Below are 23500 nucleotides of genomic sequence, written 5' to 3' on the forward strand. Positions count from 1 at the left end.
TTCACTCGCCCTGATATTGCGTATACTGTTCAGCAAGTCTGTCTCTTCATGCATGACCCATGTAAACCTCACTTCTATGCTCTCAAAAGAATTTTACGTTACATCCAGGGTACTATAGGTCATGGTCTTTACATTCTTCCATCTAATGTCGATCGTTTGGTTGCATATTCTGATGTTGATTGGGCCGGGTATCCCTCGACACGCTGGTCCCCCTCTGGGTTTTGCGTTTATCTTGGGGATAATCTTGTTTCATGGTCTTCAAAACGTCAACATGCTGTATCACGGTCTAGTGCCGAAGCCAAGTATAGGGGGTAGGTAATGTTGTCGTTGAAGCCTCTTTGCTTCACAATCTTTTACTCGACCTGTCTTGTCCCTTAACTCGTACTACTGTTGTGTTTTGTGACAATGTGAGTGCTATGTATTTAGCATCTAATCCAGTTCAGCACCAACAAACCAAGCATGTGGAAATAGATTTACATTTCGTTAGGGAACGTTTTGCCATTGGTCAGGTTCGCGTTTTGCATGTTCCATCTGCACACCAGTTTGCTGATATATTTACAAAGGGACTTCCTACACAATTATTTACAGATTTTCGTAACAGTTTAAGTGTTCGTGAACCTCCCGCTCAAACTGAGGGGGGTGTTATTAAATTATTTCTTTTATTGTTGTATAGTGTAGGTATATATATTGATAGTATAGGGTCCTCATTGTAATATAATATAACTGGTGTATTATTTATACGTATGGAATAACGGGTATTTTCACAAACCAACAAAATCCTCAACCGTGCATGTTTACTTCCAACTTAGCTTTCAACTCCAATTTTTGCTCATTTCAGCACTTCGTCATGCTTTATCTACAAAATATGATTTCAAAGCATTGTAAATATCTTTTGTCCAATTTTACAATAAAAACACATCTCAAAGTACATGACATCCCACAAAATATATGCATAACTAAAACGATATCGGTATTATATATATACAAAAATTTAGAAGAAAAATACATATTATTATTTTTATTGAATGCCATTTTCTAATCTATTTAAAAAGATTAAAAGATATATATTAAAGTTAATAATTTATAAATAAATACAATACAAATTGTTATTCGGAGTTTTTAGGTTTAATCTATTATTATTTTATAAACTAAAACCAATCCAAAATAATACATAATCCCAATCAAAATTATCACATTGGATAATTCATTTTTACGTAAATAGTAATGAACAACCTTAGCTATTACATATAACAAAGTAGGGGTGAGCAAAAACCACACTGTAACTAAAATTAACCGTATAAACCACAACTGCAATAAAAACCGATGGTGAGATTTTCTGTTTTTCAAAAATCGCAAATTTCTGATACGGTGCGGTTATTAATTTTCAAAAACTGCAAAAAACCCGCACCGCAACTAAAATTAACCGTATAAACCACAACCGATAAACCGCAACCGCAATAAAAATCGATGGTGAGGTTTTCTTGTAACACCGTAAAATTTAAGACAAATTTTCGCATTTTAAAACACATTTCCAAACACATTTATTAACAAAATCTCATTGATCATATCTTCATTTCACAAAATATTTCCCAAGATCAAAATACATAAAATCTCATGCGTGTGTACGAATCATGTCGGCGCCTTCCCACGATCATCACTGGTACCTAAAACACATAACACATAACATTGTAAGCATAAAGCTTAGTGAGTTCCCCAAAATACCATACATAACACATACTAGCCACTCGAGGCTGTAACTTTGTGAGCCCTAACTCTATGGACCCTCTGGTCCTACCTCTGTGAACCTTCCGGTTCTATCTCTGATATACACATGGCATAAATCACATAGAAATAATGCAGTGCAACACAACACATAAGTAGCATACAATAACTCTGTCACATAACTCTAATTACCACTCAAGGTAAAGTATAGTGAGAAGACTCACCTCAGATGTTTCGGTAAATCTCTGACTCGGTAGAAATACGATCTAGCCTCCACCTAATCACATAAAGTAATAATCTCATAAATATAACTCTCAGGACTAGACTCAACCCTCTCTTGGCACCCTTAGAAGGGTAAAAGACCATTTTACCCCTCTTTTTGGCTCAAAGGCCCTCATTGTTGACCAAACCCTAAAAGTCAACCAAAGTCAACGGTCAAACTTTGACCCGACTCGTCGAGTGCACTTGGGCAACTCAGCGAGTCTACACGTGTCCACTAACTCTCTAGTCTCGTTTGGCATGTCGAGTCCATCCCCTTGCTCGATGAGTCGCACTTGGCATGAATAGCAGGGCCACCCCGACTCAACTCGCCGAGTCTCAATATCAACTCGGTGAGTTCTGCCTTGAACCCCAGTCCTCTAATCCCTCTCTGAATGATTGAGTTATTCCCCCAACTCGGCAAGTCTACTCACTGAGTGATTTACGGGAAACCCTAGCCCTACTCGCCGGGTCTTCCCTTGGACTAGGCGAGTTCATGCTATGCACAAACTTAATTGACCTCCTGAGGTCAGATCTGTTCCTTTGGTCGATAGATCTGACCTTCCCAAGCCTGATAAACACGTAAAGCTCGAATCTTGACACTCATGAGACGTCTAGAAGGTTTCACTTGGTGATTTAGTCCCAAAAATAACATCCTAAGCTCAACACCTCTAAAGCTCAACATAAAGCAAGCTGAGATAAGCTCTTTAGACCACTATGGGTCCAGATCCGAAGTCTCAAAGCGAATAGGGGCCATATTCTCACAAATTCTTCCATTAAAGGACATGAAAACTCTACATATATGGACTCCTCCAACAAAATAGATAAAGGGGCGATATAGTACCTCAAAGATGAAGTCTTTAGCTCGAAATCCATAGATGCACCACCTCCTTGGTCTCCTCTAAGTTGGAAACACCTCCTTCTTGCAAGAATCAACCACAAAGATCAAGAAATGGCTCATTTCCTCTCACAATCGCTCTAGCTCTTTTAGGGTTTCTCTATGGGGTTTGGTAGCCGCAAATGACGACCCTAAGGGACTTTAAATAGGTCGCAAACCCTAGAAATTAGGGTAACAGCATGGACTTGCCGAGTCCACTCATGGACTCGCCAAGTCCAATCATGATCTCGGATGAGAATCCGCGACCCTACTCGGCGAGTCTAAGCACCAACTCGTCGAGTCCCTCCACAAACTCCAAAATAAAAGAATAAAATAATATACCTGGGAATCCGGATGTTACAATTCTCCCCCACTAGAATCAGACTTCGCCCTCGAAGTCTCACTCTGAAAACAACTTTGGATGATGCTCACGCATCTCACGCTCCGGTTCCCAAGTCAGCTCTGACCCTTTATGATGCTGCCACTGTACCTGTACTAGAGGCACTTCCTTGTTCCTCAGAACCTTGATCTTCCGATCTCTAATTGCCACTGGTCTCTCAACATAGTTCAGGCTCACATCCACCTGAATATCCTCTAATGGTACCACTGCCGACTTGTCGGCTATACACTTTCTCAGCTGCGACACATGGAATGTGTCATGAATCTGACCCAACTTTGCAGGTAGTTCCAAACGGTAGGCTACCCTGCCTACTCTCGCGATCACCCTGAAAGGACCAATATATCGGGGCCCTAACTTTCCCCTCTTCCTGAATCGGATCACTCCTTTCCAAGGAGAGACCTTCAGGAGCACGAAGTCGCCGACCTGAAACTCGAGCTCAGACCGGCACCTATCTGCATAACTCTTATGACGACTCTGAGCGGTCAACAACCTCTGTCTGACCTGTTGTATCTGCTCTGTCATCTAAAACACGATCTCTATACTACCCATCACACATTACCCTAACTCTCCCCCAACAAATGGGGGTCCGACACCTCCTCCCATATAACAGCTCAAAGGGTGGCATACCAATGCTCGAATGATGGCTGTTGTTGTAGGAAAACTCTACCAAGGGCAAATACGTGTCCCAACTCCCGCCGAAATCCAACACACATGCTCGGAGCATGTCCTCGAGCGTCTGAATCATCCGCTCTCTCTGCATGTTAGTCTGTGGGTGATATGTGGTACTAAAATGCAGTCTCGTACCCAATTCCTCATGAAATTTCTTCCAGAATCTAGAAGTGAAATGCACATCTCGATCTGAGACAATCGAGATCGGTACTCCATGCCGCGATACCACCTCCCTCACGTACATCTCTGCCAACCTCTCTGCGAAAGAGCTCTCACTGATAGCAAGGAAATAAGCGCTCTTCGTCAACCTGTCTACAATCACCCAAATTGCATCAACGCCCCCTCACAGTCCTCGTCAATTTGGTGATAAAATCCATAGTAATCTGTTCCCACTTCCACTCGGGAACCTCTAACGGATGCAACTTACCCTACGGTCTCTAGTGCTCAGCCTTAACCCTACGACAGGTTAGGCACCTCTCAACGAACCATGCGACGTCCCTCTTTATACAGGGCCACCAATACTCCTTCTTCAGGTCCAAATACATCTTAGTAGCCCCGGGATGGATCGAGAACTTCGATCGATGTGCCTCTTCCATCAAAATGGTACGCGTCCCGCCCACAAACGGTACCCAAATCCAACCCTAAAATGTTATAAGCCCCCGACTATCGGTAACGAACTCCGTTACCTGCCCGATAACTCACTCCCTCTTCTGGTTTTCTGGTCTCACAGCCTCAGCATGGGCCCCTCGAATGGTGTCCAACACCAGAGTCATCACTGTCAATCTCATGCAAACGTCCCGCAGCGGGGCGCTTTCCGCCCTACAGCTCAGAGCATCGGCTACCACGTTACCCTTACCCGGGTGGTACAGGATCTCGCAATCATAATCCTTTACCACGTCCAACCATCTCCTATGTCGCATATTCAGGTTGGGTTTATCCATCAAGTACTTCAGGCTCTTGTGATCCGTGTATATGGTACACCAGACCCCATACATATAGTGACGCCAGATTTTGAGAGCGAACACTACTGCTCCCAACTCTAGATCATGGGTGAGATACCTCGTCTCGTGAGGCTTCAGCTGCCTCGAAGCGTATGCTATCACATGCCCCCTCTGCATAAGCACCGCTCCTAACCCTGATATCGACGCGTCACAATATACCACGAAGTCCTCCATTCCCTCCGGAAGGGCTAACACCGGGCTTCGCATAGCCTTTGGCGAAGTATCTCGAAGGAGGCCTATTGCTCTGGGCCCTAAGAGAAAGCAACACCCTTCAGGGTCAACTTGGTGAGTGGCACGGTGATCTTGGAGAAATCCCTGATAAATCTCCGGTAATAGCCTGCCAATCCTAGGAAACTCCTGATCTTTGTAGGTGACATCGGCACCTCCCAACTCATCACCGCCTCAATCTTGGCCGGATCGACCAATATCCCTTTTTGGTTAACGAGATGCCCTAGGAACTGGACCTCTCGTAACCAGAAATCACACTTGGAGAATTTGGCATAAAGCCTCTCGGATCTCAAAACTCCGAGGATCTCTCTCAAATGTTCCTCATGCTGCTCTCTGGATCTCGAATACACCAATATGTCGTCAATAAACATGATCACCGAGCGATCCAACATCGGCCTACACACTCTGTTTATGAGATCCATGAACACCGTTGGTGCATTGGTGAGCCTGAAAGGCATCACCATGAACTCGTAATGCCCGTAACGAGTCCTGAACGCTGTCTTTTGGATGTCCTCATCTCGCACCCTTACCTGATGATATCCGGACCTCAAATCGATCTTGGAGAACCAAGATGCTCCCTGTAACTAATCGAACAAATCGTCGATCCTCGGTAACGGGTAACGCTTCTTGACCGTCAGCTTGTTCAATTCCATGTAATCAATGCACATCCAATGTGAGCCATCCTTTTTCTTAACAAAAAGGATAAATGTTCCCCACGGCGAACTGCTCGGCTGAATAAACCCCTTCCCCAGCAGCTTCTGAAGCTGTAAGGATAACTCTTGCATCTCTGGAGGCTCAAGGTGATAGGGCGCCTTGGCAATAGGTGCAGCCCCCAGAACCAAATCGATACTAAACTCAACCTGCCTCTTGGGAGGCACACCCGGTAACTCCTCCGGAAATACATCCGGGAACTCACGCACTATCGGAACCTCATCTACTGACCTTGGTCTCTCTGAATCAACCCTCGTATCCATCACATACACTACAAATCCCTTACAGCCCTGTTGTAGACTCTGCCTCGCTCTAGCGGCTGAACAAAATGCCGACCCAGAACGTGTACCCTCGCTGTATACTATAAGAACTCCCCCACTAGGGTCTCGTATGGTCACCAGCTGTCTTTTGCAGTCGATAACCACTCCAAATTTGCTCAACCAGTCCATGCCCACGATGACACAGACATCTCCCATCGCAATAGGAACTAGATCAATCGGAAACTCAAGGCCGAAAATCTCGAGTACACACCCTCGGATCACCTCAGTGGCATATATCGCTCTCTCGTCGGCTATGGAAACTCTCAGGGGTCGACTCAATGCCTCTAGACTAATACTGATGTGCTGACTAAAAGTCAAAGATACAAAAAACCGACTCTCCCCGAGTCAAATAACACCAAGGCAGGTACAGAACTCACAAGAAAAGTACCTACGCATATCATAATATAAGCATAATATCTCAACATAAAAGTAACTACATGAAAGAATACATACCAGCCACGACATCAGGCGCTGCGCGGACCTCTTCTGCAGTCAACTGGAAGGCTCTCCCTCGTGCCTTCGGTGCCTCGGCCTTCACGGGTCGACTGTCTGTAGCTCTCACCGCAGTAGGGGCAGACCCCTGAGATGCTCCCTGAGTTGTCCCTCACAACTGTGGACACTCTGCCTTCTGGTGTCCAGTCTGGTTGCAGTGAAAACATACTGCAAACCCCTTGGGGCAATCCTTGGCCATATGTCCCTCCTTGCCACATTTGTAGCAAGACCCTGCTTTGCACACCCCATCGTAACTCTTGCCGCACTTGCCACAAGTGCGGCCCTTCTGGCTCCCAGATCTCGAATCAACGGGCTTGGCCCGCTTGGCTACCGGTTGAGACTGTGCTGGTCGTTGATCCCTCCCCTGAGACTCAGCCTCCTCCCTAGCCTGGGTCTCCAGCTCTATCTCCTTCTTCTGGGCATTTTCCTGAAGCTCAGCAAATGTCTGGTACATCGAGTTCACCACGAACTCCCGTATATCCCTCCTCAAAACACTCAGATAGCGGCTAATACGTGCCTTCTTGGAGGATACGTGCTCTGGGCAAAACATCGCCCGCTCTTGGAACTTCCTCGTAATCACTATGACATAATCAATACCCTGCTTGAGGGTCAGAAACTCCTGGGCCAAACGCTTTCTCTCCACCTGGGGAACGTACTCATCTCAAAACATAGCAGTGAACCTCTCCCAAGTCACTGCAGCAAGCTCAACAGGCGAATAATGCGTCGTCACAAACTTCCACCAGTCCTTCGCTCCCAAGCGAAGCTAGTTCAGCACGAACTGGACTCTCAAATGCTCAGGAGATGAGAAATTAAAGAAACACCCCTCTATGTCTGATATCCACCTCATCACTGCAATCGGGTCTTGGGTCCCATCGAACTCTGGTGGTTTCGTGTTGTTGAATTCTCGGAACAGCAACGCATCACCACCCAGTGGCCTCGTCGCAGCTATAGCTGCAGTGGCCGCAGCAACTGCAGCCTCAGAAAGAGCAGCGTATCTCTCATCGAATGTCTCTATCAGGGTGGTCTTGATAGACCCGAACATCTCTGGAATCTCGTTGCGGATGGCAGCAGCCACCTCATCATGTATCATCTGGCGGAGCTCCTCGTCGCTCACACCCCCTCTACTGGTCCCTGGTCTGTGGCATGTTCCTTCCATGATGCCTCTCTGAAATAAAACATAAGATATCAGTAATTTGCTCGGGTGTACACACACTCGATATCCCAATCCTACTTGATCTTTGGTACCCTAAGGATTCTTACTTGGACTGCGCATTGACCCGATATCTTCAGTAGTACGGGCCCAATACTACCGTCCATACCGCATCAGCATTCATCTCAAGTCCTCCTCCCAGAGTCCCAAATCCCAAGTATGCTACTTGCTCTAATCATGTGCTACTCACTAGCAGATCTCTCATACGCTCCTCGCTGCTATCTAAACACTCTCAAGCATCTCTAGCAGCAAAACCCCTAGACTAAGGCATCATATATCAGGCCACTCTAGTCCTAATAAGAATACCTAGTCTACTCTAGCATGCATAACATAATTCATCATATAGCATAGCATAACGTATCTTTTAACACTTATTGTAAGGGTATTTTGGGAAATCACCGTTCGGGCGTTGGCTGATCGTACACACGGCTCTGCTCTATTTGTCTCAAAACTCTTTTTACTCTTTAAAAAAAATTACTTTATTATCAAAATTTTCCTCAAATCCTCAGTTTGAGTTCAAATACGCCCGAAGATGCATCCGAATCCCTCAAACCAAGGCTCTGATACCAAATTGTAACACCGTAAAATTTAAGACAATTTTTCGCATTTTAAAACACATTTCCAAACACATTTATTAACAAAATCTCATTGTATCATATCTTCGTTTCACAAAATATTTCCCAATATCAAAATACATAAATTCCCATGCGTGTGTACGAATCATGTCGGCGCCTTCCCGCGATCATCACTGGTACCTGAAACACATAACACATAACATTATAAGCATAAAGCTTAGTGAGTTCCCCAAAATACCATACATAACACATACTAGCCACTTGAGGCTGTAACTCTGTGGGCCATTAGGCCCTAACTCTGTGGACCTTCTGGTCCTAGCTCTATGAACCTTCCGGTTCTATCTCTGATATACACATGGCATAAATCACATAGAAATAATGCAGTTCAACACAACACATAAGTAGCATACAATAACTTTGTCACATAACTCTAATTACCACTCAATGTAAAGTATAGTGAGAAGACTCACCTCAGATGTCTCGGTAAATCTCTGACTCGGTAGAAATACGATCTAGCCTCCGCCTAATCACAAAAAGTAATACTCTCATAAATATAACTCTTATAACTAGACTCAACCCTCTCTTGGCACCCTCAGAAGGGTACAAGACCATTTTACCCCTCTTTTGGCTCAAAGGCCCTCATTGTTGACCAAACCCTAAAAGTCAACCAAAGTTAACGCTCAAACTTTGACCCGACTCGTCGAGTGCACTTGGGCAACTCGGCGAGTCTACATGTGTCCACTAACTCTCTAGTCTCGTTTGGCATGTCGAGTCCATCCCCTTGCTCGACGAGTCACACCTGGCATGAATCGCGGGGACACCCCGACTCAACTCGTCGAGTCTCAAGATCAACTCGGCGAGTTCCGCCTTGAACCCCAGTCCTCTAATCCCTCTCTGACTCACTGAGTTATTCCCCTAACTCGGCAAGTCTACTCAGTGAGTGATTTACGGGAAACCCTAGCCCTACTCGCCGAGTCTGCCCTTGGACTCGGCGAGTTCATGCCATGCACAAACTCAGTTGACCTCCTAAGGTCAGATCTGTTCCTTTGGTCGATAGATCTGACCTTCCTTTGTGATTTAGCCCCAAAAATAACATCCTAAGCTCAACACCTCTAAAGCTTAACATAAAGCAAGCTGAGATAAGCTCTTTAGACCACTATGGGTCCAGATCCGAAGTCTCAAAGCGAATAGGGGCCATATTCTCACAAATTCTTCCATTAAAGGACATGAAAACTCTACATCTATGGACTCCTCCAACAAAACAGATAAAGGGGCGATATAGTACCTCAAAGATGAAGTCTTTAGCTCGAAATCCACAGATGCACCACCTCCTTGGTCTCCTCTAAGCTGGAAACACCTCCTTCTTGCAAGAATCAACCACAAAGATCAAGAAATGGCTCCTTTCCTCTCACAATCGCTCTATCTCTTTTAGGGTTTCTCTCTGGGATTTGGTAGCCGCAAATGACGGCCCTAAGGGCATTTAAATAGGTCCCAAACCCTGGAAATTAGGGTAACAGTGTGGACTCGCCGAGTCCACTCATAGACTCGCCAAGTCCAGTCATGATCCCGGATGAGAATCCGCGACCCTACTCCGCGAGTCTAAGCACCAACTCACCGAGTCCCTCCACAAACTCCAAAATAAAAGAATAAAATAATATACCTGGGAATCCGGATGTTACATTTCTGTTTTTCAAAAATCACAAATTTCCAGTGCGATGCGGTTATTAATTTTCAAAAACCGCAAAAAAAAACGCACCGCAATGCATATATTATATACAACTTTTTTTTATTAATTATTAATATATTAAATATTAAAAATAAGACAAGTTTAATAAATGAAAGATGAATAAAATACTAGAAGTTAAAATATAGTTTTTTGTTATGTTTAGCTTTTGAAAAATTGTGAAATTAAACAATTTTAAGAAATTTATTGTTAATTACTAATGATTTGACGTTTTTAATATTAATTGTCTGTGATTTAAGTTAGCTATCTTATACATTATGGTTTTTATTATTATTACAAGTAATATGTTTGAACTCGTAAAACCGTTTGAGCTCTAAACTGCGGTTAAAAACCAAACAAAATAACTGCACCAAATCCATGTGGTTAATAACCGCAACACAGAAAAAAGAAAACCGCACCGCAAAAATAACCACACCAAGTGGTTTTGAAAATGGATTAACCGCATTTATGATTAGTTGTAAAAATTTTGCTTATAATCGCATCGAACCGCACCGCTCTCACCCATATAACAATGACCGCTCTCACCCATATAACAATGCACAACAAAAATAAAAGGGATAATGACTTGAAAGGGTAACGAACTTTCGGTTTTTGTCACATTTAGTCACTAAACTTTTTTTCGTTATCCATTTGCCATTAACTATTGAAACTGTTCACATTTTACCCTTAAGTATCCTAAATCTTTGGGCCCGAGCCATATTTAAAGGCACTTATGGCCTTCAATTGCGACTACCTTTCCCATAAGTGAGAACCCTAGCGAGCTTGAGTGGTGTAGAGTGAGAGGAAGGGCTATCTTGAGCTTTTTGGTGTGATAGATCTGGACCCTTCTAGATTCAGAGAGCCGAGAATATGAAGCTTTAGTAGAGTAAACCTTGGGGTTCGAAGTTAGGAAGCATTTATGGGATTTTTATGGTATATATAGTTACTTTCATCTTACACTAGATATGAAGTATTTTATATAAATTACGTGCTATGTGTGCATATTATTTGAATACTTGCTGTCTATGCTGGATAAACGATTTTATACATGTTTTAAAAGATTTAAACGGTATATTTATTTTATATCTACAAATATGTTGCGGATGAAACATGGGTAGATGAAATAGTTGGTGTGTGATGAAATAAAATGATGAGAGATAGGTGATTATAGAAAGGTGGTGATAATTAAGTAAATAGATGATGATGAATATGTGATGTAGGATGAAAGGAGATACCATAACCTTAACCAGCAATGTGGCGATGTAGTCATCTACCAGAAGTGATGAATTACGAGTTCAGGCGATGTTGTAACTACGTATTCATGTGATGGTACTCTAACCCCTTACTATGAATTACGAGTTCAGACGATATTGTAACTACATATTCATGGGATGTCACAAATTCCGCATGCCAAACCAATGGTCATAATTCACATCAGTGAGAATGGTTCATTTTTTTGTAAAACCAAAATCAGATTGGAAATTTTGATTTTTTATTTTTGAAAATATCAAACCATTGGTTTTTTATTTCGGTTTTGGTTTTTTTGTTTTTGTTTTAAATATATTTTCAGGGTTTTGTTTTGTTTTTTTTTTATTTCATAGATTTCTTCATCAACAAATGTTGCTACAATTTAACAAAAATAAATAATTTGCTAAAACATAATACAAGAGGAGGTTTGTTCACATTTAGTCATTGAACTTTTTAGAGGGAAACGAACTTTCGATTTTGTTCATATTTAGTCACTAAACTTTTTTTCGTTATCTATTTGTCATTGAACTATTGAAACTGTTCACATTTTACCCTTATGACCGGCAACAACCGGTCATAAGGGTAAAATGTGAACAGTTTCAATAGTTCAATGGCAAATAGATAACGAAAAAAAGTTTAGTGACTAAATGTGATAAAAATCGAAAGTTCGTTACCTTTCAAGTCATTATCCCAAAATAAAATAAAAAGAACACTGTAAATTTTGGACATTAGCAAGAAGAAATCTATGACAGAACCAATAAAATTTTACAAGTTAATGTTGAAAACTCAAAAACTAATTACATAAATAAATAGTTTTCTAAAAAATTAATTACAATAAATAGTTTACTCTTTGTTAAACATTAAAGAGCAAAAGCAGAGAGAAGGGGGCGTTTGTCATCATCGTGTTCTAAAATTCGATTTCTTCAGACATGGCAATGGCGAATTTGGCCAGAAAAAAGGCCATCAATCTCTTCAACAACACTGTCATCTCTTCAGGTGCACTCAGGTATTCATATTCTCTTTCATCTACGTTCTCTAGAGGATTCGCGTCGGGATCTGATGAGAACGATGTCGTCGTCATCGGCGGCGGTCCTGGTGGATACGTGGCGGCGATCAAGGCTGCTCAGCTAGGGCTCAAAACTACTTGTATCGAGAAGCGCGGCGCCCTCGGTGGTACCTGCCTCAACGTTGGTTGCATCCCTTCTAAGGTATTAGTTTCATGTATTGAGGCTGTTTTCTTCAGTTACGGATTAATGAGTTTTAGATAGATATAGTGAAGAAGTATGTATTCCTGTGTGATCAGACGTTTTATAGATCTTCTGTACTTTGCGTTCTTTTGATTCAACAATGCGTCTGTTCGTGAATTGTGAATGATAACTCAGATAATGCATGCTACCTCCGTCCACAAAAAAATTCACCTTCTGATTTCAGACTTCAGCACTTTCGGAATACAAATTTGGCCACAAAAACATTTTTATGCAAAGATTTCCTTCTTCAGTTTACCTTATTAACTCTCATCATATCTATGTCTGTGTTAGATGTTATGGAATTTTTTAGGCATTATCATCAATTGTTTACTGGTGATGTTTTCTATTAACTATTCATCTACAGCAATTGCCCTAATTAACTATTATACCTTGCATCCATTGTCTCCTTATAAAATCAGGATTGAGATTCAGCTTTTAATACTTTCCTTCACACAAAACCACCTACATCCATCCTTATATAGATACCACTCTTGAAGAGTAATGATCTGCTTCATGTTCTCATACAAGTTTCTTGATCTGAATTCTTCTCAAAACTTTATCCCATCAATTTTCAGGCACTTCTTCATTCATCTCACATGTACCACGAGGCCAAAACAAGCTTCGCCAAACACGGTGTAAAGTTGGATAATGTAGAAATCGATCTTGCAGCCATGATGGGTCAAAAAGACAAAGCCATATCAACTCTCACAAAAGGCATCGAAGGCCTTTTCAAGAAAAACAAAGTAACATACATAAAAGGACACGGAAAATTCCTCTCCCCTTCCGAAATTTCCGTAGATACCCTCGAGGGTGGGACCACAGTGGTGAAAGGCAAAAACATCATAATCGCCACCGGATCCGATGTCAAAGGACTCCCCGGAATCACAATCGATGAAAAACGAATCGTGTCATCCACCGGAGCTTTATCTTTGACCGAAATCCCCAAAAAGTTGACCGTCATCGGGGCGGGCTACATCGGTTTGGAAATGGGGTCGGTGTGGGCCCGCCTCGGGTCGGAAGTCACAGTTGTCGAATTTGCCCCCGCTATCGTTCCATCAATGGATGGAGAGATCCGGAAGCAATTTCAACGGTCTTTAGAGAAACAAAAAATGAAATTTATGCTCAACACGAAAGTGATGGCGGTCGACACCACCACGGATGTTGTGAAATTGACACTCGAGCCGGCGTCTGGTGGTGATCAATCCATTCTTGAAGCGGATGTGGTTCTTGTATCCGCGGGTCGGAACCCGTTTACATCTGGGCTCGGTTTGGAGACAATTGGTGTTGAGACTGATAAAATCGGGAGAATCCCGGTTGATGAAAGATTCGCGACGAATGTAAACGGTGTTTATGCGATTGGTGATGTGATTCCGGGCCCGATGTTGGCCCATAAAGCGGAAGAGGACGGAGTCGCGTGTGTGGAATTTATCGCGGGGTTACATGGTCATGTGGACTATGATAAGGTGCCAGGTGTTGTGTACACGCATCCCGAGGTGGCTTCGGTTGGAAAGACCGAAGAGCAAGTGAAGGAGATGGGGATTTCATATAGAGTGGGGAAGTTTCCGATGTTGGGAAACAGTAGGGCGAAATCGATCGATGATGCGGAAGGAGTTGTGAAAATAATAGCGGAAAAAGAGACGGATAAGATATTAGGGGTTCATATTATGTGTTCAAATGCAGGGGAATTGATCCATGAAGCTGCTTTAGCGTTGACTTATGGTGCATCGAGTGAGGATATTGCGCGTACTTGTCATGCTCATCCTACTTTGAGTGAGGCTGTTAAGGAGGCTGCAATGGCCACTTATGATAAGGCCATTCATATATAATATATATATAGGTAAAATCAGGTGATTAAATCGTTTGAAATTTTCTTTTTTTTTGTTTGTTTATTTGGAATTTTGGATGTTGGGTCTGAGTTGAGTTGGAGTCGCCTAATAAATTTGCTTTAACTGAGTTTTGATGAGCTTAATTAGCCACGTAATAGCAATGTACTTTCTTTATTTGTTTATTATAGCATCTTACTTTCATTTCTTTCGGTTACAGTATTATAATATTGTATTTTTTGCTTTGCTATTTTTTTAATTCGGTCGGGCTTATGTGTGATTTGGTTTACTACATTTAAAATATGAAAATAATAAGCATTATAATCTAATTAATAATTACAAGATTTATGATATGCATATTTATTAAAATGAAAGAATTATAAAGATTCAAAAAGAAATGAAGACATGACGGCGATATGTTCCGAATGACATCATATATGTTATGTTAGAACTGGATAGAAAACAGGATCGGTTTGGTAATTCGTGGGAGTTCATTTTTCAGTAATATATTTTTACCTTATAATGCACCAACATTTTATCTTGAAACAATCCACCAAAAACACTTCTCAAATTAGACACAAAAATAAAGCAACTTATTGGTAAGTATATGAAATGTTCAAGATTTTTTGAGAATTCCAAAATAAACGAAATATGAGTATATGTTTTTATCCATCTAACATGTGGATAATATCAACGAAAAATATGGTTTTAGCAATTAAAAAGTTGTCTGTCAGCAAACCCAAAAGTTTAAGTTGTCATCGCCGTGGGTGGAGCCCCTTGGACTCCGTAAGGGGCTCAGCCCCTCTATCCTGTGTATTTTGTTGTATCCGAGATTAAACTCGTCTTTTATATATATATATATATATATATATATATATATATATATATATATATATATATATATATATATATATATATATATATATATATATATATATATAAAAAGCAACATATTGAATGTCATCCTTATTTCCACTCAAATTATTAGAAAACAAAAAAATCTGTTTGAGCTAACTCATTTGAGATTTTGTTGAAAAGTTTTTTGTTAAAAAATTTATTTGTTTCAATCCATAATGTATCATATACTTATGGATCGATAATTAAACAATGAAATAGTAAAGTAGTTTGCAAGAAAATTATAATCTAAAAATAATTAAATTAGATTTTAAAACTACAAGATTCGAGCAAAAGTATTACTGTAACTCGGGTTTTCTACTTAGAGTAAGAGCCATTGTGTTTTGTCTAACTGCAACAAGACCTATAATTTAAATCAAAAGTTTAAACAACATGCTGAAGAACACACTTCATCTCAAACAAAATATAAAATCAAATTTTCATGAATTAATTGTTAAATTTTCTAAAATCATATTCGGTCATTAATATTAAATTAGATGTTACGAAAGTTCTCCATTTCTTCTCATGATACATCTTACCAGACCTAAATTAAGTGAACAAAACCGAAATTGAAATAATTATCAACAACAAAATATACAAAAATAAAAAATTACAATTACCAAAATTCAACTCATAACTCAATTAGAAGTATATAGATAACTTCTTGTCTATTATATCCTGCACTATGTTACACTTCTCCAACAATCTACTTAAATTCCTCTCATTCTCCACATACTCCTTTTCCTTTCCCCCTTCCACTTCCATCAATTCATCACCATTAACCACCACTTCCAATTCCGTCTCTTCCAATTCCCCATAACCCAATTCCGATTCCGACCTCGGTTCCCGGCAGCTCAATTCCCCATACCCCAATTCCGATTCCACCCTCGTTGCCAAACAGCTAACTTCAATCATTTCATCAAGAGACGGAGCCACCACATCACACACTTCACCTTCAAAACTTTCCAAATCAAAAAGAGAAGAATTTTGATCCGACAAAATATACGCCGATGAATACGGACCGTTGGATATACCCATCAACCGCCAATTAAACACCCGCCGAAAGATCATCGCCCAATTTGGAACAAGAGAATACATCGAACCGTTCAGCTCGAGCCCAACATGGTTTTGGATCAAAGCCGATGCTTCTTTTCGGGCCAATAACGGTCCAATCAACGGGCTCAAGTAGCCCACCATGAACCCCTCAAGCACAACCCGCTGGCTCTCGATATCATCCCATGTCCGGCTCCATACATGATCCGGGATCGGCAACTTACAGTCTTGTAACGCTTGAACGAGCGGGTCGACCCGTGTCCCGGAGCTCCACCCGATACTCGGCAAATACGGTTCAAAGTCTACCCCGTTTAGTAGCGAGATCTCGGGACACGGCCAGTTGACCGGGTTTGACTTTGCGGCATTCCTGATTTCATTAATCGATTCATCAACAACCCGATTGATAACCGAAACACAATGTTCGGGGCTCGTTTTTTGTAATAAATCGGATGAAAATTTCAAGTTTTTCATAACTAATTTGTGTGTTTTTACACAATGAACAACGGGCTGTAATGGGCTCTCACTTGCCAGCCAGTCCAGGCCCGTTATTAAATCCTTATCACTGAAAAAAAGCCCGGGAAGAATTGAATACGAACCGATTCTTGAGTTATCAAGTTCATCGAGTCCCAATTTTTCGATTACTTTTGAACGATTTTCCGGTGAGAAACTTATGATCAAAAGGGGTAAACGGGACCCGTAAGGAATTGATGATGTAAGAACACGAAGCCGGTTTTTCTGAGTGTCCCATGAGACATGTTCAGAGGATAAAAACATGACTGCACTTGCCCCCGAAACAGAATCTTCTAGAAGGTTATCGAATTTTACATTTTTGACCACTGATAAGTAACAAGTTGGGTCACCCGATGATTTTCTGTAATCCCATTTTTTCCATATCGATAGGCCCGGAAAAGATGCTGCTAAATCGTTGTTTTGAGTGATGTTTTCCGGGATGAGTTTATGATGTAACCATGAGTGTGGATCTGGGTTTTCTTGATTGGAGTCTTGTGAAGGACAAAATAGTAATTTCCAGCAAATGATTCTGGGATATTGGTTACGTTCCCCGAGTGTGGGTCCCACCACGTTGGACACGTTAAGGGGTGACCACATTTGTTCTTGCTTTTCGTATCTTTCCGCCATTGCCTTGTCGATGTTGAAGTTGCCATGGACTTTCGATTGCTTTATAAAATAAAATAAAAAAATCAGAATCATAACCCTTAAATTTTTTTTAAAAAAGATGCTACTAATTAGTAATTACCTCTTTGTGGAGCCTCATTGGAGGACCCAATGACAAAGAACTTAATGCAGCATTTGCTACCAGTTGTTTTTTCTCACGCAAATCCTTCTTTATGAAAGCACGCCGTTTCCATAGCCTAAAAAAATCAAAACAAATATAAGAAAACAGTCGAATTTACATTAAAAAAAATCCGAATATAATAAATTATAGAACCTCAATATCAGTCTAAGTTTGGCCTCAGCAACTTCTTCAACTACAGAAGTATCAACTTCCTCTTCCACTTCCTGAATCACATTTTCAGATTCTTCTGGTTCCATGTCCTCAACAAAAACGGGGTCCACCTCCACCACTGAATCTTCAACCAAAACGGGGTCCACCATAGGCGGAACTTGTGGCGGCATTGCAAATACATTTACCGGGGTATGCTTCTCCAGAGAATTCCGAAACCGATAATCAAAACTCGGTTTCCTAACATCTTCTTGAGATGCATCGGGTAATTTATTAGTTTTAAAGATATTTTTAAACATATTCCGAGGTGAAGGAGTTCCGATTCCAACTTCCACGTCATTCCGTCTTTCAACCACCGGAATCGTGAAAACCGGCGGCTGATTGACAGACGGACTGCCGCCATAAACCGCCACGCGGTTACGGTTGACCTCAGCAAAACTCTGAGTCTTCTTTGGGGAAACCGGTGATTTGACTTGTGTTTGAATAGAAGCCTTTCGTGGGGCCCGTTTTGGAGGCTCGGGAGTTTTGATTGGAATTGGAGAAGATAAAACATCATCCATAATTGTTGTTGATCTCTTGAGATGAACAAGTTTTGAGCATTTTAAAGGGTATTCACTATCGGTGTTTAGAAATTGTCCTTCTTTAACCATATATGGCTCGTCAAATTCTTTTATAGAGAATCCATGATATTCCAAAAGATCTTCCATGTTTTCTTCCTGAATTCAATAACCAAAAGAGCATAAACAAATAAAATCTCTTTTCAATAAATCAACCTAGAGAAATTACCTCCATTCCGAGCCATTTTCCAATTAGGGTTACTGGTATGCCTTGGTTGTTTTGAAGGCCACTGTGTAGAGAAGCAAGTGCTTGAGTTCTTAACTGATAAGATCAACATCACATAATAGTCAAAATCAGAGAGGCTAAAGCATTAAGCATTAAGAATAAGAGATAAGAAAGAGGAAAAATAGACCTTGCCAAAGTGAGCATGCATTAAGCATGCTTGAAGATAGGTTGCTTTCCTAAGCAGACGAAAGAAGGTTATAAAATTGCCAGTTCTACAGGCTCTGGAAGAATAAAACAAAAAAAAGATAATGAGAGATTTTAAATTGTTATAAAATGTATAAACGTTTGGATTTAAGAGAGTAGATAGAGAACCTGGCTACATTACGAGCAAATAGAACTTCTTCAGCTTGTCGTATGCCAGGTGTCATCTTGGCAAGATCAAGTGATAATTCTGATGGTTCAACCTATAAAGATTTCCATGTTTAATTATTTATTTATAACAAATTTTGCTTGCAGAAATAAAAAAAAAAAAATTGAACATAATAATTAAAGGTATATATTTTTTAGCTACTTTTAGAAAATAAAACTGTAAAACCCTAGTGTACTTTCATTTATTTGTTTCTTACTTTAATTTCTTTCTATTACAGCATTGTAGTTTGAAAAAAAAAAAAAAAAATCTTATTAAGACATTGTCTGTAAAACTCAACATTGTAATTTTTCTTATAAAGAAACTGTATTTTGATAAATCTAACTCATATAAAAAAAATGACTTACCTTGTAGCCAGGATGTTTGTCCAATTTGAGAAGTGCATAATAACCTCTAAATTCTCTTTCTGTAGGCACCTCTATTCCTTTCTTCCTATGATCATCATACAACTGAAACAACTCAACAGATGTTTTGTTCATCTGTTCAATGTTGAGATGTGCATCGAATCCCTCTGCAAATCCTTCTCCTTTCGTATATTGGCATAATTCATGCATTGCTATTATATGAAGCCGTATCTGAAACCACCAATAATTTAACAATTCAAAACAGAATTATGAGGATGACAAGGGCATTCACATCTTAATAAACAGAGCCATAAAGTAGAGATAGGGTTATGATTTGAAAAAACTCCATCTAAATCTAAAAAGCATAATATTGTATAAAGATTGGTTGTTTAAAAAGTACATTATGAGGCAAGAACAAACCATCTGCTCTAGCATTGTAATAGCACCAAGATTGAAGATATGCTGCATCCTTAGATCCATCCTGATTGCCCTCATTCTGTCCCATAAAAAGTTGTATAAACCAAGAAATCGATCATCATAGGATTGATCCAACAAGTTTAAAAGATAATCCATTGTCTTTTGCAGGATTGACATTGGTCTTATCAGTGCAGCTTCCCTCTCAGCTGTCCTAGTGTACTTGAAATAAGTAAAAATAAAAATTTTAATTATACATATTACAATCAAGAAATATAAATAAAATAGAATTCCAAACATCCTCTTACCTTCTTAACTGCAAGAGATTCAGTTGTCTGATTTCTATCTCCATCCAAACGTTCATATTGATCAAGATCTCCTTTCCTCTCTCGCTCTGCTCTTTCTTGCTCTATATAACAATAAAAAAACAAAAATTAAATTCAAGGCCTCAAGGGCCTTAAATGGTATTTCCTTGAACAAAAAGATACCTGGACACATATCTGGACAAACTCCAGTTATAACAGTGGATGATGAATCTTGATCTTCAGAATCAGTTTGTATATTGGCATTGCTATTACGTAAATGCCCTCCCATATCTGAACCTTCCATCATAAACTTTCTTTTGTCCATACCCAACTGATCAATCTGCTGCCTCTTTTGGTTTTGGTTTTGGTTTTTATCGGTTGACTCAGGTTGACTAAGTTCATCTCTAAATCGGGCCAATCTTTTCGCTTTAGCTTGCAATTCTCTGTAGTAGATTATGTAAGAAATAGAAAAGTCCTTATATATATATGTTTAACTCAATAAATTACCTTTCACTGTCATCAAGAACAGGATCATTTGATGTTGTAAAAGGTAATCTGCTCCGTTTTGGGACAGGGATATCACTTGGATTGATTGCAGGTGTTTCAGGTTTATCAAGATCGGTATATTGTGGAGACCAAATATGATTTTCTGGATCAGTGTAAGGATTGCGCCTTGCAGTTGATCTTGGAGGAGATACAGAAGGCCTAGAAAGAGCACAAAAAGAATATTGTTCATTGTTCAATAACCTGAATGATGATAGTAAGTGGAACTGTTATCTTGAAAAGGAAGAGAAAGAAAGTAACTTGCCTCGCTACAACAGTTCTTGAGTTTTGCAGGATGTCTTTATAGGTAGGGAGTAAAGGTGGTGATCTTGTTCTTTTCAAATCTTGAACTTGATTTTTGGCAGGAGACTCAGCTCTAGGGTTACGTGATGGATTAATAGGTTGTAGTGCAGAGCCTTGATGAACTTGGGGTTTTTGAGAAGAAGCATTGAACCTAAGGAGATTAGAGCTATTAGTGACTTCTAAGATACACTTAAAGAGATTACTCATACACATAATGTAAATCAGACAGAAATCTTAAGAAGACGATACCATGTATATGGTGATTGGGAAGGAGGTCGGAAACCAAAGGAGGGTGGTTGTTTTTGGGTACCAGTACCAGTACCAGGACCTGAGTTCTTGTCAAATCCCTGAGTCGACATTTTAATATTTCATTCGGGAAGTGTGTGTCCTGCACTGCATCTCTTCACTGTTTGAGTATCAGAATGACGAACATGACCTACACAGAATGTATGTCGATCTCTGTTTAGTAACAAATTTCATATAAATCATAACTCAAAGGACTGTTTGTGAAGGTGTAATGAGGGTTTTCAATGCCTATCGCAAATTGGAACCTTTTTTTCATTAACTTGTCGTTTTTCAAGTTTCTTGAGGGATTTGCATTCCAAATGGTCAGCCACGGCTGAGTTGAAGAGAACAAAATTTGCTTATAGCAAACAATATGAAATTACGAATGTTAAACACCAACAAATTAATTTTAGCTTTTGTCAAAATTGACAACGGATTAGATGAAGACAAACCTGTGTCAAAATTAACGGGGAAGGTAGAGTTGTTGATTTGAGGATGAACCATCAATTTCACACTTTAGGGTTTTTCTTTGGCTCGTTTGAAATGGTGTCGGAGAAGAGCAAGAACGAGCGAAGTGTGCGTGTGCTTGTTTCCGTAATGTATTCTGGTAAGAACTGAAGATCCAGAGAGATTGTAACTCTGACTCGTGTAAAATAGGATCAAACATGTGTTAAAATTGGGTAAAATAGATAACTACATGTGTGTTCTCGGGTGTTAAAACCAAAACCCTAATCAATTTACAACTTTTGATATTCAAAAAAGAAAGAAATAATCAAATATGTTAGCGGAGGGAATCAAAAATGGAAGATATATTTAATTTATTATATTCTTTTACTTAAAATTTAGGGTAAATTACACCAATCGTTCCTCGTGCATGTGCCCAAAAGCATGTTTAGTCCCTATTTTCAAAAATTAACTCGGACCGTCCCTCGTGTCATTAAAAGTTGCACGCTTCGTCCCTAACAAATTATTGTGTTGCGGTTTTAGTCCTTGCTGGATCTGAAATGACTATAATGCCCTTTGTGCATTTGTTTTCCATTAACTTTAATGTTATTATTATTAGTAATTTAAAAAAGAAAAAAAGGCCCCTGTCCTACCTTCCCACCCACCTCATCGTCTCCTCTATTGATATTTCTCTTCCTCTCGTCTCTAACCTCTTCTAAGAAACCCAAAACCACCATCCTTAAACCATCACTGGCAGCTACTCCCTCCGACGACCACTCCCTCAGGTGGCTATTCCAATCATCGTCCCTAACCTCCAATGAAACTTCTCTCTACATCCATCAACGTCTAAAGCCACTTACAACATTGTCATCGCCACTTGAAAATGTCGATCTCTACCTGTAAGCCATCGTCACCATCTCTTCGCCGGAAACCCTAGATCGTCAGCCATCGTCACCATCTCTTCGCCATCTCTTCGCCGGAAACCCTAGACCTGTAAGCCATCGTCACCATCTCTTCGCCGGAAACACTTGAAAATGTCGATCTCTACCTGTAAGCCATCGGCACCATTGCCTCATATCTACACCATCATCTAATAGATCGTCAGCTCCTTGAGTTTCGAGACAAAGAGGAAGGAAAGGGAGGGGAACGACGATGCCTGGTGGAAGAAGAACAATGTCCGAATAGATCACATCAACTCTTCTCACTGAAACAAATTTTGGGATTTTTTTTTCAAACAAGTTTGGGGAGAAACCAACCGGAGTTCCAGGTTTCAGGTTTCATGGCAATGGTAGGATAAGGGATTGAACGCTTGGTGTCCGACCACAGTGTTTCTCATATCCTTTCATCTCTCTTCTCCATTTAACTGATTTGTAGATCTAGGGTATGGATTTGGGTTTTGTTTTAGGGTTTAATTCCAGGTTTATTTTTTATTTTTGGAGATGAATGGTGGTGTTTGTCGGAGTTAGCTGGTGGCCGGAGGTGGCTGGTGTCAGAAGTGACTGGTTGTAAGAGGTCGTTGATGGTGAGAAGGTTCGGAACCAATTTAAGTGGAATTTCCATTTTCTAAAAATTATACTTAACAAAAAAAATAGTATATAAATTATAAACAAATGAAGAATAAATGAAAAAGAAAAAGAAAAGGGCAAGATAGTCATTTTATATCTGCGAGGGACGAAGCATGCAACTTTTAACCAAATGAGGGACGGTCCGAGTTAATTTTTGAAAATAGGGACCAAACG

General features: G+C 40.3%; 2 protein-coding genes across 4 annotated transcripts; one reads left to right on the forward strand and one right to left on the reverse strand.

The window, feature by feature from the left end:
• The first annotated feature begins 12285 nt into the window (after positions 1-12285).
• On the forward strand, positions 12286-14689 carry LOC145000931 (dihydrolipoyl dehydrogenase, mitochondrial-like). The gene is made up of 2 exons (XM_078960232.1): positions 12286-12642; positions 13257-14689. Exons 1-2 carry the CDS (start codon positions 12364-12366, stop codon positions 14505-14507), a joined length of 1530 nt encoding a protein of 509 aa, XP_078816358.1. The 5' UTR covers positions 12286-12363; the 3' UTR covers positions 14508-14689.
• Positions 14690-15993: 1304 nt separating this feature from the next.
• LOC145000035 (SAC3 family protein B-like) lies at positions 15994-22002 on the reverse strand. Of its 3 annotated transcripts, none has more exons than XM_078959183.1 (15): positions 21770-22002; positions 21584-21651; positions 21282-21468; positions 20995-21183; positions 20694-20891; positions 20370-20629; positions 20190-20290; positions 19888-20103; positions 19471-19698; positions 19069-19160; positions 18884-18977; positions 18700-18792; positions 17899-18629; positions 17707-17821; positions 15994-17627 (listed from the first exon to the last, which is right to left on the reverse strand). In XM_078959183.1, the coding sequence occupies exons 3-15, from the start codon at positions 21389-21391 to the stop codon at positions 16041-16043; spliced, it is 4014 nt and encodes a 1337-aa protein (XP_078815309.1). In that variant the 5' UTR covers positions 21392-21468; positions 21584-21651; positions 21770-22002; the 3' UTR covers positions 15994-16040. The 3 variants fall into 3 exon arrangements, with proteins under 3 accessions (XP_078815309.1, XP_078815310.1, XP_078815308.1); XM_078959184.1 differs by having other exon boundaries at positions 21584-21675; XM_078959182.1 differs by lacking the exon at positions 21584-21651.
• Between the last annotated feature and the right edge of the window lie 1498 nt (positions 22003-23500).

Source organism: Lactuca saligna, chromosome 6 (assembly GCF_052625555.1).
Source record: "Lactuca saligna cultivar CGN05327 chromosome 6, ASM5262555v1, whole genome shotgun sequence".
In the NCBI taxonomy this organism is placed as follows: Eukaryota; Viridiplantae; Streptophyta; class Magnoliopsida; order Asterales; family Asteraceae; genus Lactuca; species Lactuca saligna.

Coding starts and splice junctions, on each gene's coding strand:
- LOC145000931 (XM_078960232.1), top strand. CDS start 12,364: ATGGCAATGGCGAATTTGGCCAGAAAAAAGGCCATCAATCTCTTCAAC. Junction 12,643..13,256: donor TTGGTTGCATCCCTTCTAAG/GTATTAGTTTCA, acceptor ATCAATTTTCAG/GCACTTCTTCATTCATCTCA.
- LOC145000035 (XM_078959182.1), bottom strand. CDS start 21,391: ATGTCGACTCAGGGATTTGACAAGAACTCAGGTCCTGGTACTGGTACT. Junction 20,104..20,189: donor AATCTCTTGCAGTTAAGAAG/GTAAGAGGATGT, acceptor ACTTATTTCAAG/TACACTAGGACAGCTGAGAG. Junction 19,699..19,887: donor TTACAATGCTAGAGCAGATG/GTTTGTTCTTGC, acceptor TGGTGGTTTCAG/ATACGGCTTCATATAATAGC.